This window comes from Schistocerca gregaria, chromosome 6 (assembly GCF_023897955.1).
Source record: "Schistocerca gregaria isolate iqSchGreg1 chromosome 6, iqSchGreg1.2, whole genome shotgun sequence".
NCBI classification, from domain to species: Eukaryota; Metazoa; Arthropoda; class Insecta; order Orthoptera; family Acrididae; genus Schistocerca; species Schistocerca gregaria.
In genome coordinates this window covers 186,292,211-186,307,886 of record NC_064925.1, presented here as the reverse complement: position 1 = coordinate 186,307,886, position 15,676 = coordinate 186,292,211, and the positions used below count along the sequence as shown (strand labels likewise).

The 15,676-nt window shown below is 45.6% G+C and overlaps 1 protein-coding gene across 1 annotated transcript in view; it reads left to right on the top strand.

Annotated features, from left to right (window-relative positions):
* Positions 1-15,676, top strand: part of LOC126278655 (uncharacterized) — a 1,016,423-nt gene that overhangs the window by 789,592 nt on the left and 211,155 nt on the right. Inside the window, exon 2 of the mRNA XM_049978869.1 lies at positions 10,109-10,308. Within this exon, the coding sequence (XP_049834826.1) occupies positions 10,109-10,308 (200 nt within the window). The remainder of the gene's footprint in view (positions 1-10,108; positions 10,309-15,676) is intronic.

Here is a 15,676-nt window from a genome sequence, read left to right as displayed (position 1 = left end):
ACTGAGTATTCTGCACTCAGTGAGACAAAAAAGTCCTGGTAGTAGGCGGCTTAATGTAACTGAATGTAAAACTTTCCAATAGCTCTACTGAAGTCGCGCGATAGCACAGACACCAAACTGGCGTTCTATTCGATTGTACCGCCAAGCAGTATCAAAGCCATAGCACTGCCAGTAAGACGGTCTCAGAGCAGTATCTGCTTCTACCAATGTTTTTGTGTTTTCCAGGCGACAACTGCTCTTGTGTCCCTTAAGTTGGGTGCTAACTGCTATTATTGTTTTATCAAGAGTCAGTCATTGCTATGCTGGAAGCTATAGCATTAAAGGAAAGAGAGGAACATTGGAATTAGGTAAGTTCTAAATCTTAGAGGCAAATGAAGATAAATAGCGACAACTCTTCTTGACCACGAGCTCAATAACAAAAGTCGGTGCAAGCCTCTGACCTTACAAGGGGACCATCAGACCTGTCAGTCATGGACTTCATTGCAACGTAGGTATGTTGTAGAGTGACCTGTCCTGAGTACCTGGCTATCAGCTTTACACGTGTAGGCCCTTAATTTCAGAGAAAATCATTGCTGAAGTCTTATGCGTAATTCGTGTCTGTAACGTTAGCCCTGTGTCGACCACGGAAGTGTATCACAGTGGCTAAGCTTTACAACTACCACGCTGGTGGTACAGGATCAGATCCTGCCTGGGTATTTTTCTTCACGCCATTGATTCGCGCGGAGGGCAGACTGAGCAGAAACTGCACAGTGAAATCCTTGTTCGTTAATCGTAAAAATTATCCCACCGAAATATAAATCATTTTTTTCAACCCCGCGACGCGTAATTTTACAGGCGGTAAAAATTTCCACGAAAACGGATCGTTGAAAGAGTCACTAAAAATACCTTCTTTAATTCTTCTTCAGTTTAATGGAACTGCTTCCATAAGAATGAATGATCGATATTGTAGAAGGAAGAACAAGGAATCTTCTTCAATTCAAACGGGTTGTGTTCTAGGGTGTCTCTTCTGAAAAACGCGTGTACCTGAAGGCAGTAGCTTCCATTAAATGTCCGTGGTGCTCTACGAAGTTGTGTTTCGGTTAATTCTACAACAAATACCACTCGGAATTCTGTTGTAGCACAGAAAGCAATCTAAGCGATAACAAGGAAGGCGATTCTGTAATTTAAGATTCTGAACACAGGTTTTAAAAGAATTTTACTGTAATGACTGATTTTTTGATCAATTTATGGTACAATAACAATGACTGATTTTGAATAATTTTGTGTGACATACACTTTTTCATATTATTCTGAACGATAAAACCGGAAAATAATACAGGAGGAGAATTTGAAGCTATACCGCCGAAATGTTAGCTGTGAAACTGAGCCGTAGCAGTACCCGCTAGCGTAGTTAACATTGTGACTATGGTTGCTACGCATCAAACTTCAACTTCGATTTCCTCGGAAACTAGTGGCATAAAAGTCGCTAGCCAGGTACTTGGTATAGGTCCCTGTACAACTTAACTATGACTAAAAAAAAAAGCGTGAGTAACAGGTCTTATTGGGCCCCTTGGTAGTCATCGTTCTCATGACGTCACGACCCGTCTTTTGCGTAGATACACGTGAACGGTTCGTCTCTCTAAGCTTCTGTACGTTGTAAACTGCTGTCTGAGTCCTTAGCCCCTGATGATGACTTCCACATTACGAGACGATATGTTACGTACGGAAATGGACCTTGGATCATACACTAATGTTGATAAAAAGAATCACCAATTTAGTGTAGATAGCAAGCTCACTTTCTAATAAAGCACGAACAGCTATCTGTTCATTTCTTCATGGACGTAAAAATATGAAAAAATCCTGATCTAAAATACATCAGTTGCCATAATTTGGTGGTAAGGTGCTTGTCTATCGATAAATCTGACTGTGCTTTCCATCTGAACAACAGGATTAAAAGTAATCAATATTGCTGTCAGATAACCTGTATTTTGTCATCCTTGATAATATCCTCACTCTAAACACAGTGTAAGCAACTGAATTCATTTCCGTTGATTTAGTGTTAACAATTCATAAAGTACAAGAAAAAAACGGGAGCGAACTTCCGTCACAGCGTATACAGAAGTAACAATATGTAGCAACCACAGACAATGCCTTTTGTGGAGTAAACCATTAACATCCACAGCATGAGGTGGTTTAAATCAAATTACTAAAATTTACATTACGCAGCCTATAACAAACTGCTGTTCTTCCCATATTGCTCGTAAAATTAAGAATATAACAATAAATACCCCACTCAAAGCGACGTAACGCCTCAAGGCAGTTTGCCCTGTCTTGGTGCGTTTCAACATTCTGCCCAACCTCATTCTTCCTCCTTCATTCCCTCTTCTACTCCACGAGGCACCACACTATTACACTTCAGTTTTGGTGAGGGAAACAATACAAAAATTTCATTAGGTATGCCATTTGCAGCTGATTATTACATCCATTAGACTTAGACTGTGGGGTTGTTTGACGCATTTCACACGATGTTTCAAATAGTCCTACATTTTTCCTGGGGGCTTAAGGAAAGAGGATTAAGCTTGCCGGTAGAGATCCGATAGCGTGTCTGACTTTCCGTCAAATCAGAAAAGTATGTTTTTAGTTTTGAAAACTTAGCTGTTGTCATATAGAAGATGGGACAGCCCACAGTAAAATCACCGTGAAGACGTAGAAGAAAGAGCAGTACCTGCTCACCAAGAACGTTTCAATAAACATCACGGTTCACGTTCACTGTAACCTGAGCGAATGAGACCAAGTACTTGAATGAAAAACACCAAAGTAGCATCACAAAACAATTCTGGTCAAAACTTCACCCTCCACACACTCTGTGTTGCAAGTCCAACTGACCGTTGGTCCAGCTTCTGTTCATGTTTGTTTAGTAGCCTTTTCCCCGTGGCTGTGCCCACATAAACGTTTACACATATACTGAACACACCTTCCCCTCTCTGTGTCCTCGGGCCCCTTCCGCTGTTTGTCCACCTCATCCTCTGTCTCCTGCTCCTCACTCTCTTGTCTCTTCAACTCATCCTCCTGCTCTTTTTGATCATTTCGTCCACCCACTATCTCTGACCATATCATACTGTCCCACTCTCTCACCATCTCTGCCTCCCCCTCTTCCTTTTCCATCTGCCTGCTTCCCATTTTACACCTTCTACATGTACACCATTGCTCCGCAGTCCACCAAACGGCGCCTGATGGAGGTTACTCAATACCATTACTAGCCACTTCCTTTCCTGTTCCATTCGCAAATAACGGCTACCTAGAAGCCACCATTTGAGCCCATATTTCTCAGATCTTATCTTTGTGGTCCTTATGTGAAATGTATGTTGGAGGCAACAGAATCGTTCGGCAGTCAGCTTCAACTGTCAATTCTCTAATTTTTATCGGTATTGTTCCTCGAAAAGCACATCGCCTTCCTTCCAGGGTTTCCCATTGAGTTCCCAAAGCATCTCCGCAACACCTGTATTTCGTTGAAACCTACCAGTAACAAATCTAACGGCGTGCCTCTAAATAGCTTCGATATCTTTCTTTAATCAGACCTGGTATAAATCCCAAAAACTCTTGCGGTATTCAAGAATAAGTCACTAAAGTCGTTTATAAAGTCTCCATTACAGACGATCCACGCTTCCCTAGAATTCTTCCAGTAAACTAAAGTTGACCATTCGCTTTTCTTACGATGATCCTCACATCCTTGTTCCGTTTCATATCACTCTGTATTATATTAGGCTGTGATACTCAAATAGTGGAGGATGACGGTTCAATCCCGTGTCTGGCCATCCTGATTTAGGTTTCCTGTGATTTCCCTAAATCGCTCAAAGCAAATGCCGGGATGGTTCCTTTGAAAGGGCACGGCCGACTTCCTTTCTCATTATTCCCTAATCCGATGACCTCACTGTTTGGTCTCCCCCCCCCCCCCCCCAAACAACGCAAAGCAACTCAAATAGTGTGACCGTGTAAAACACAGCACTGCTGATTTGGCATCCAAACATTATGGGTTTGTTTTTCCTACTCACCTGCATTAACAGCCTCACATATGTCCTACATCTTATCTCTCTCTCTCTCTCTCTCTCTCTCTGGATGGTGGGTGGGTGGATGGGTGGGAGGGAGGGAGGGATGGTGGGTGTGGGTGTGCACTTCCTTCTCCCCCTCACTCTGTCCCTCCCTTCCTCTATCCTCTCAAAACTCCACAGCCATGCTCGTTGGCATCCACAGCACTTGAAATACATTTCAATAAGCATCCCTGTACTACTCCCAAACCATGGCTGTCTAGTAGGTTACACTACATATCAGGGATTTCAAAATGATTTATTTGCTCCAGACACATAGGCCACCATGCAAACCAAATCGATGAAGTAGACTGATACTGCTCAAACACAACAAGCCTGTCATGTAGGTCAGTCAACATGTTGGGGCCAAGAAAACCGTTTCTTAACCGGCTGCCCTGCCAGAAGGTTGATTTAACAGGCCAACACTGTTCCCACACAACATGGCTGTTGTGGAGGGCAGCCTGTATGCCAGGGCCAAATAAAATTCGTTTTGGAGACAGAAAAGTTAAAAGTTAAATGCTGGTCGAATTAGGTTATCTCATTCACTGATGAAGCACACCTCCACCTGATTGGAATATCTCCATTTGTGTTAAGGGAAACCAAAGGTATTGTTTGTGTTACGATAAGCAGCAGAGGAATCATTAGCCTTCTTCTCAGGCGAAAATCGTTCACTAGTAATTTTAAGCTGTAATTTTACAACAGTGTGTCGCCACACTCCCAGCGTTGGTGGATTGACCATGCACCAAGTAGTTCATGCAAGATGGGGATAGACCACATCGAAACTGAACAAGTGTTTCGCATTGTTAATGGATACTTCAGGGACAGACTTATTGCAGTTTTACTGCCTCGTGGATGAATTGGCCTCCATATTCGTCCGATCTCGCTCCTTGTGACTAATTTTAGTAGGGCCTGTTGAAAGACACTATCAAGAGAAACCATCTAACCACGTTGGACGAGTCTGAACAGGTGATCTTTGTGGTATATGAATCTATTTCCCTTGAGACACTGCAGGATGTGACATCAAATTTCATTGTTCGTTTGCGCCACCTTCGTACCTTAAGTAGTGTACATTTCGAAAAGATTTGAAGTGATTCCAAAGACTGCTTGCAGAGGACGAGTTTAATTGTGTACGCTGTTAGCTGTACGAGCTGCAAGGCGTACAGTGTCATCTGTTAACAGCTTTTCGTGCTATTTCGAAACTTCCGTATAAAATTCTTACAACTTTCACACTAAACACACTGTTTGATGCACTCATCCATCGATCTTAATTTTCGAGATACACTCCTGGAAATGGAAAAAAGAACACATTGACACCGGTGTGTCAGACCCACCATACTTGCTCCGGACACTGCGAGAGGGCTGTACAAGCAATGATCACACGCACGGCACAGCGGACACACCAGGAACCACGGTGTTGGCCGTCGAATGGCGCTAGCTGCGCAGCATTTGTGCACCGCCGCCGTCAGTGTCAGCCAGTTTGCCGTGGCATACGGAGCTCCATCGCAGTCTTTAACACTGGTAGCATGCCGCGACAGCGTGGACGTGAACCGTATGTGCAGTTGACGGACTTTGATCGAGGGCGTATAGTGGGCATGCGGGAGGCCTGGTGAACGTACCGCCGAATTGCTCAACACTTGGGGCGTGAGATCTCCACAGTACATCGATGTTGTCGCCAGTGGTCGGCGGAAGGTGCACGTGCCCGTCGACCTGGGACCGGACAGCAGCGACGCACGGATGCACGCCAAGACCGTAGGATCCTACGCAGTGCCATAGGGAACCGCACCGCCACTTCCCAGCAAATTAGGGACACTGTTGCTCCTGGGGTATCGGCGAAGACCATTCGCAACCGTCTCCATGAAGCTGGGCTACGGTCCCGCACACCATTAGGTCGTCTTCCGCTCTCGCCCCAACATCGTGCAGCCCGCCTCCAGTGGTGTCGCGACAGGCGTGAATGGAGGGACGAATGGAGACGTGTCGTCTTCAGTGATGAGAGTCGCTTCTGCCTTGGTGCCAGTGATGGTTGTATGCGTGTTTGGCGCCGTGCAGGTGAGCGCCACAATCAGGACTGCATACGACCAAGGCACACAGGGCCAACACCCGGCATCATGGTGTGGGGAGCGATCTCCTACACTGGCCGTACACCTCTGGTGATCGTCGAGAGGACACTGAATAGTGCACGGTACATCCAAACCGTCATCGAACCCATCGTTCTACCATTCCTAGACCGGCAAGGGAACTTGCTGTTCCAACAGGACAATGCACGTCCGCATGTATCCCGTGCCACCCAACGTGCTCTAGAAGGTGTAAGTCAACTACCCTGGCCAGCAAGATCTCCGGTTCTGTCCCCCATTGAGCATGTTTGGGACTGGATGAAGCGTCGTCTCACGCGGTCTGCACGTCCAGCACGAACGCTGGTCCAACTGAGGCGCCAGGTGTAAATGGCATGGCAAGCCGTTCCACAGGACTACATCCAGCATCTCTACAATCGTCTCCATGGGAGAATAGCAGCATGCATTGCTGCGAAAGGTGGATATACACTGTACTAGTGCCGACATTGTGCATGCTCTGTTGCCTGTGTCTATGTGCCTGTGGTTCTGTCAGTGTGATCATGTGATGTATCTGACCCCAGGAATGTGTCAATAAAGTTTCCCCTTCCTGGGACAATGAATTCACTGTGTTCTTATTTCAATTTCCAGGAGTCTAGTTAATTTTAAATTCAACGCTTCTTTCTCTGGACGCTGTGTACTACTGCGTACTTACCAAGTACTCTTGATGTCAAACATAAAGATCTGCAGGAAGAGAGCGACTCAGCACAGAAAGTAGTGACTGTTGTGGTTTGCTTCAACGCAGCCAATAGACAGCCTCGTCGATGCATGTAATATGGTTCTGCAACACGACGACGAAAGTGTTGGCAACACAGCAACAATTTATAATAATTTAGTAATAGAAACATCAACCTACTAAACTTTAGTCTGAAAATGATTCCTGGCAACGGCTTAAAACTCACATGCATTAGTTAATCTGATGTAATTCTGAGTCCAGTGAACGATAAACGATAAATACGACCATTATTAATGGTCACAATCTGTGTGTTCATACAGTGTCTGTATCTTTACATTAAAATGTGCTTCACACATGCACGTATAAGCATAAGAGGGAATTCCGTGATCGAGTACCGCTCTGGCACATATTTTTATGTGTCGCTAACACGTGACGTCGATCCATGTTTGCAAACTACGAATCCATTTCGTAATGTTTACAATAACTGTAATCGCCAGAACAGCGTCTGTTCCTTTTATCCTTAACTCGAAGGTCTAAATTGACGATAAATTATTTGTCTCTATCTGTTCGGATACAACGAAACTAGCGTGAGTAAGCGTTGTGAATTTCGTAACAGTAGTATGATGATGGGGATATCAGCGCATTTTGTTAGTGCGGGTAGATTTACTGATCTGTTACTGCAATTGATTGACTGATTTACTACTCCAAGGGTTGACAACTGAATCACGTTTGTCCGTGAATTCATGCTTGCCCCTAAAGTATGAAAAGCGCAGTAACAAAATGCACTGACATCCAGTCATCATCCTACTACTCGCGACGTATGGGTGTTAGGATCGGTCCTGAAGGCGTACTCTGATACATGTCTCCCTTAAGGCCGCCGCCCGCAATGAGTGAGAACTCAGGGTTCGAGTCCTAGCCCACCACAAATTTTCGTACATTGCAAACATCTGACGTCAATCCATATCCGCAAAATTGGAATCCATTTCGCAATACCTGCGATTACTTGTAGAAAGTTAATTTGGGACTTCTTGGAGATGACTATAGACAGTTCCTGACGCTGTCTTGAGGTGCTGTTGACACAGTGCAATAGTGCTAAAGATACTTTGGGAGAAGCCGTGTGTACGACTCTCCCGGGAATCCTTCGGAGTGCTCTTCTATGCTAGGTGGTCACAAGCAGCCTGAAAATCTTGCAAGAGTGTAGCAGGGTCGGTTGTGCTAAGAAATAATTGTTAAGAAAAAAATCCCATACGTTCGGTCGTTTCCGGTTTAAGTACTGACTTCGCCAATCAGGTAGTTTCGTGTGCAAATTCAAGCAACTGGACACGCGAAAATGCGATAATATAAAGACATATTTTGATTCGCGAGTTACCATTTGTCGACATGCTCATTACCAGTTGAAATATGCCTTTTTCGGATGCGACAAATTTATGCTAAATGCATAATAGCTACTTTTGTTCGCCTCGAGGAAACCAATCGAAGAACACGATTGGCGATACTGTGTCTAGAACGCTGGTTGAATTTACGCACGCAACTGCCTGATTGGCTAACTACGACGCTAATTAAATAGGGAGAGTCGCAACGTATTGAATTATTTTCTTAACAGTTATTTCTCAGTATAATCTACACTGCAACACCCACATAAGCTTTTCAGAATCTTTTAGATCATCCTGTACCACCCCCTACAAGGCTTTATTTCGTATCTTCTACTGGACGGAACATACACTACTGGCCATTAAAATTTGCTACACCACGAAGATGAGGTGCTACAGACGCGACATTTAACCGACAGGAAGAAGATGCTGTGATATGCAAATGAACAGCTTTTCAGAGCATTTACAGAAGGTTGGCGCCGGTGGCGACACCTACAACGTGCTGACATGAGGAAAGTTTCCAACCGATTTCTCATACACAAACAGCAGTTTACCGGCGTTACCTGGTGAAACGTTGATGTGATGCCTCATGTAAGGAGGAGAAATGCCTACCATTACGTTTCCGCCTCTCATAAAGGTCGGATAGTAGCCAATCGCGATTTCGGTTCTACAAACCGATGCGACATTGCTGCTCGCGTTGGTCGAGATCCAATGACTGTTAGCAGAATATGGAATCGGTGGGTTAAGGAGTGTAATACGGAACACCGTGCTGGATCTCAGCGGCCTCGTATCACTAGCAGTCGAGATGACAGGCATCTTATCCGCATGGCTGTAACGGGTCGTGCAGCCCCGTCTCGATCTCTGAGTCAACAGATGGGGCTGTTTGCAAAAAGACAACCATCTGCACGAATAGTTCGACGACGTTTGCAGCAGCATGGACTATCAGCTCGGAGACCACGGCTGGGGTTACCCTTGACGCTGCATCACAGGCAGGAGCACCTGAGATGGTGCACTCAACGACTACCTGGCTGCACGAATGGCAAAACGTCATTTTTTCGGATGAATCCATGTTCTGTTTACAGCATCATGATGGTCATATCCGTGTTTGGCGACAGCGCCGTGAACGCACATTGGAAGCGTGTATTCGTCATCGCCATACTGGCGACTCACCCGGCGTGATGGTATGGGGTGCCATTGGTTACACGTCTCGGTCAGCTCTTGTTCGCAGTGACGGCACTTTTAACAGTGGACGTTACATTTCAGATGTGTTACGACCCGTGGCTCTGCCCTTCATTGTAACCCTGCAAAAACCTATATTTCAGCAGGATAATTCACGACCGCATGTTGCAGATCCTGTACGAGCCTTTTGGATACAGAAAATGTTCGACTGCTGTCCTGGCCAGCACATTCTACACATCTCTCTGCAATTGAAAAGGTCTGGTCAATGCTGGCCGAGCAACTGGCTCGTCACAACACGCCAGTCACTACTGTTGATGAACTGTGGTATAGATTTGAAGCTGCATGGTCAGCAGTGCCTGTACACGCCATCCAAGCTTTGTTTGACTAATGGACAGGAGTATCAAGGCCGTTCTTACGGCCAGAGGCGGTTGTTCTGGGTACTGATTTCTCAGGATCTATGCACCCAAATTGCGTGAAAGTATAATCACATGTCAGTTCTAGTATAATTTATCTGTCCAATAAAAACCCGTTTATCGTCTGCATAGGTGCAGCAATTTTAATGGCCAATAGTGTTCATTGTGCGTTACAAAAGGAAATAAATATATGTTACGTATTATTATTTTATGAAGTGTCCTCTATTCTTGAGCATATCCTCATTATGGATGTAAGGAATGGGGAGTATATCTAATGCGGTGCAACGTGGTGTGTGCGCAGAAGCGACGTTCACGGTGGAGCTGGTGTCCCCGCGCTACGTGCTGCAGGGCCAATCGGTGCAGCTGCGCTGCGAGTACGACGTGCAGAGGGAGCAGCTGCACAAGGTGGAGTGGTTCCACGGCGCCAAGAAGATCGTCCAGTTCATCACCGGCCGCAAGCCGCCCTTCAAGTATTTCGACATACACGGCGCCGTCATAGACGTGAGTAACACGCACCACCTCGTGTCTCATATGATTTAAATGTAGAAAGTGATGTTGCAACATGCAGGCAAACAGCAGGAAAATTTCCTGAGACGATAAGGAGCAAAAAAGATCGTATGACTCGAACGGCGAAAATATGTTCCAAGAGAGGTATATCAACCTTGGTAAAACTTGGCTGACCAACTAACCAGACTCGCCGACAGACTGACTAAGAACACAAGTAGAATTTAACAAGTAAATGACTCCAACCATTTAACTTCTATTAAACTGTTATTTCTGGCCAAGACCTGGCGCAGCACCCCTAACGCTCTCCCGAACCGTCATCCGCCAGCCCTTTCAACAGACGCAGGAAGGCGCGCCGATCTCCCGTCTCACTGCCTCGCAGCTCGCCCCGGCCAGCCCGATGTCGTGGGTTGACTCCTGCTGCTCTCGTGTCGGCCGCGAAGCCACTACGCCTCGCTATACGTCGCGACCGCTGGATTCACGTGGCGACCTCACATGCGCCGACGCTCCAGGCGGACAAGTCATCTTGTGTCCCAGTGAGCGACCGACCAAGCGATAGATCCAACCGCCAATGCCCATTGCCTGAGCCAACTCGAGCAGACTGGCGGCCTAACACATACTAGCACTCCGGACGACCGACAGACACAAACCGCCTCACGATTGCGAGCGAGAGACAGACCCAGACTAACTTGGCTGACCAACTAATCAGACTCGCCGAGTCAGATTGACCAACTGAACTCCGATACACTGCCTTCTTGCCTCCAACTGACTTCTTGGCGAGTTTTTTTTTTTTTTTTTTTTTTTTAAATTTCGATGGCTGGCAGCAGCTTAGTATGCCGCTCTTCAGCCTACAAATTTTGTTTTAAAAAAGGAGAAGATAATATATAATAAAAAAACAGGCGACAAAATCGGAGACAAAGGGTAACATGGCGAAAAAATCGTGGAACTGAAAACATAGAACAAAGGGATGATGATGTTAATAAAATACATATGAAGCAGACAGGTAAAATAATAGATAATTAAATAATACGGCGACAGTCTGGTTTCTGTTCGCAGAAGACATAAAATACGCCCAGCGAAAGCATGGTTTCTGTTCACAACACGAGAAAAGACGAAACAACACTGAACAGTCACTCGCACACTGCACTAAAATATGATATACTACAGCCAAGAGCAGGTTGTGGGAAAGTAAAAAAAAAGGGGGAAGGTGAGTAAAAGCGAAGGGGGGAGGAAGGAAAGGATTCAATGGAGGATGAGGACCCATAAGAGGAGTGGGGGGTGCTAGGCACACGTGACAGGGAATGGGGAAGGCAGAGGATGGGAAGAAAAAAGGATTCGGGGGAGGGGGGGGGGAGAGCCCAGGGAAAGGACGGAGGAAGGGAGGGCGGGTGAAAATCAGAGTTGATAGGAGGGATAAATGGAGGGAGAGAGGGCATCAACCGGGAGGGGGAGTTCATGGAAGCCACCTCAGGAAAGAAGATGAAGGGTGTAGAGATGGAGGGTAGGGGGGACAGAACAGTGAAGGCGTGGCGGGGCGGGGATGGAGAGGAGAGGATCAACCAGGGGGTGAGGGGGATCAAGGAGGAGGGAGGTGTAGAATATGTGGATATCTTCAAGGAATAGGAGCAGATGGGGGAAAGGAATGAGGTCATAGAGGATTCACGTGGGGGACGGGAGGTGCATACGGAATGCAAGGCGGAGTGCATGACGCTCAAGGATCTGGAGGGACTTACAGAATTCTTGGCGAGCTTACAGCGGCCCTTAAATATACATGAACAGGCAACCTTTTCCCCTTTTCCACCAGACGGAGACACCAGAGCAGCGATAGCACAGAGGCGCCACCGCAGAAACGGAGGGCGACTGCTTTACACTATGCGCTACTGCGCACTCTTCAAAACAGCAAATTTTACCACTGCTCAGTACACCTATTTCACGGTAGAGATAAAAAGCCTTTACAGTCTGGGTTTTAATCATTGAAGGCAAATATGAGAGTCAGCCGCTGTGGCCTTGCGGTTCTAGGCGCTTCAGTCCATATCCGCGCTGCTGCTACGGTCGCAGGTTCGAAACCTACCTCGGGCATGGATCTGTGTGTTGACCTTAGGTTTGTTAGGTTTAAATAGTTCTAATTCTAGGGGACTGAGGACCTCAGATGTTTAGTCCCATGGTGCTTAGAGCCTTTGGGACTATTTCTGAGCAAACATAAGAGAAAACCATGCTATTGGGAATATTCCACCTATACTAATGTTTTGCAGAGTCCAATCTGTTTAATGTGACCGCCTTACCAAAGCCTAAATGACTGCCTTTTGCAGCTCGGACGTGAAGCAAGGGAATCAGTGAGGTCCTGTGGTACCGACAGGGATGTGGAGCCATACCGCCTGTGACCAGCTGCGCTAGGTTTCTCGGCTGAGGATCTATGGCGCAAACAGCCCGATCGGTGTGGTCCCTCAGAATCTCGATTCGATTACAATCCGCAGAGTTTGATGACCAAAAGAGAACTGTAAATTCAACTTGGTGCTCTTCGAATCCCGTGCTCACGCACCGAACACTGTGACACGTTGTCTTGTACTGTTAGTAGGTGACATCGTGCCGAGGAAAAAAAGAAACCGCTTGAATAATATCCCCAAGTACAGATGCATACATGTGTGAGCCATTGTGTCTTCCAGAATGACGAAATCACAGAAGTAGGCTCCTCTGGCGAAGGCACATACACAGAAACATTCCGTGAAGGTTCGTTGAGGTGACTAAGTTCTTAGCCCGTTGGTTCACCTGGACGGTCAGCAGCTCAACACGTCTGTTCACCCGTACACATGCCTCAAGCCCTGACGTCTATGACTCGAGTCCGCCGTAATTGCCTTGGCGCCGGTTTTCGATAGCGCCATTTTGGCATGCACGGTATATTTTAGCCACTATGGCACGTTTCGAAAGTGATTGAACCCTTGGACAGCAAGCTAATGAACATGCCCTTTTGGATGCCCGATAAATCTTTCCGTTTTTGCATTACAATAACGACTGCGCTGTTTCCCGCATCTCCTCGACACACATCATGTAACCTCCACCACTTCTGCTACCACCCGCCGTCTGTGAGTGGTTATTGTACGTTTCGAGCATATGTGATTATCTCGTTAATGTGGTTGGACCCTGTAGCTCCCCACTCAAGACGGCTGTAAAGTGTCCCACAATGGTAGCACGTGCACATGTCGTTACTAGGTGTCATCCTTTCCATGCTACTGCCGACTGACTAGAGTGTGATATACACTGAAGCGACTAAGAAACTGGTATAGGCATGCGTATTCAAATACAGAGATACGTAAACAGGCAGAATATTGCGCTGCAGTCGGCAACACCTATACAAGACAACAAGTGTCTGACGCAGTTGTTAGATCGGTTACTGCTGCTACAATGGCAGGTTATGAGGATTTGAGTGAGTCTGAGCGCGGTGTTATAGCTGGCGCACGAGTGATGGGGCATACCATCTCCGAGGTACCGATGAAGTGGGGATTTTCCCGTACGACCGTTTCATGAGTGTTCCTGAATATCAAAAATCCGGTGAAACACCAAATCACCGACATCACTGCGGACGTTGGAAGATTCTGCAAGAACTGGACCAACGACAACTGAAGAGAATCTACCAACGTGACAGTAGTGCAACCCTTGAGCAAATTGCTGCAGATTTCCATGTTGGCCGGCCGCTGTGGCAGAGCGGTTCTAGGCGCTTCACCCCGGAACCGCGATTCTGCTACGGTCACAGGTTCGAATCCTGCCTCGGTCATGGATGTGTGTGATGTCCTTAGGTTAGTTAGGTTTAGGTAGTTCTAAGTTCTAGGGACTGATGACCTCAGAAGGTATGTCCCATAGTGCTTAGAGCCATTTGAACCATTTTTATGTGAAAATTAAGTCTCGCAGCGTAGTGAACATAAGATGTGTACAACGTCATTAATTCCATGTGGGAAAAGAGGGAGCTGACTTTCGCAACATCCATTCCTCTGGGTTCCAATTTGCTTCTAACAGAGAATACTTTTTATCTGTGAAGAAATCACAATACACGAGCAGAAACGTCTTCAGTAAGTTCACACTGGATTTGCGGCAGTGATATACAATGTGTGCGAAATTCGTAGGGTAAAATTTACACTGACTATATTGGACACTAAAATGACTAAGGTAACGATCCAGTGCTGAATATTTGAGGCACTCTGAGGGATTGGATGAGCAATGCAAGAGATCTGCAACTGCTTATGCTTCATTACAATTGTCTGCCTCTCCGATGTTGGTGCTACATTAGAAGAAGAAGGAAGAAAAGAGATAACTATTTAAATGAAAATATTTTTAATATTATACGTTCTTGAACGGAGTAAAAGGTGTAAAATTATTTCTCCTAACCCCTTACGGATCCCTTAATCAATCCAGCTAGTCCTGAATAATTAGTAATTGTGAATTTTTAATAGCTATGGAGATACTTGTATAAAGTTTGGAAGGTAGGAGACGGATACTGGCAGAAGTAAAGCTGTGAGTACCGGACGTGAGTCGTGCTTCGGTAGCTCAGTTGGTAGAGCGCTTGCCCGCGAAAGGCAAGGGTCCCGAGTTCGAGTCTCGGTCGGGCACACAGTTTTAATCTGCCAGGAAGTTTCGATACTTGTATGATTTAAAAGAAAAACGTTGCGCGCATGCCATAAATAATAATAACAAGCTGAACAACTCATGCATCAATTATGTATAATATGCGCCACATGTTTTTCGTTTTAAATTCTAAAACTATTATCATATCAAATAAAAACTGAGAAGATTAGATTTTAGGGACTTTCTGTGTGGGATTAGGAATCTGTACTGGGCGAGGAGAAGTTATTTTATACTTGTTGGTCCTCTCCAAAAACGTCTAACATTAAAAAGTTCTTTTAAATAGTTGGTTCTGCTTTTAGGAGTGTGTGTCACAAAATGTTTCAATCGATTTCAAATATTTTGATGAGATTACAACATATGTACCGTAAATTTGAGAATTATTTCAGTTTCTCTTCACCTGTGTCAACCAATACATTGCATCTTTCCACATTTATCTCAGGAAAAGATCCAAATGTTACACATGAGAGGGAATAGAGCTACCATCCCTATCACGAGACGTTCGCAAGAGGAACGGGGAAAGGGGAGAGTGCCAGTGGGAAGCAAAGTAACCTCCACCACACATCAAACACAAAACCAGGTTACTATTGCATTGTCATCCAGTTCGGAGCTGTGTTGAAAGTTTCAAGTCTCTAGATCATCGGGAAATTAGTTTAAAATCAACTGGAAAATATGTATGAAACATAATAAAAACTGAAGAATACACACTATTGTAGAACACTCAGTATAATGTCGATTACTGAAACCGAACTTC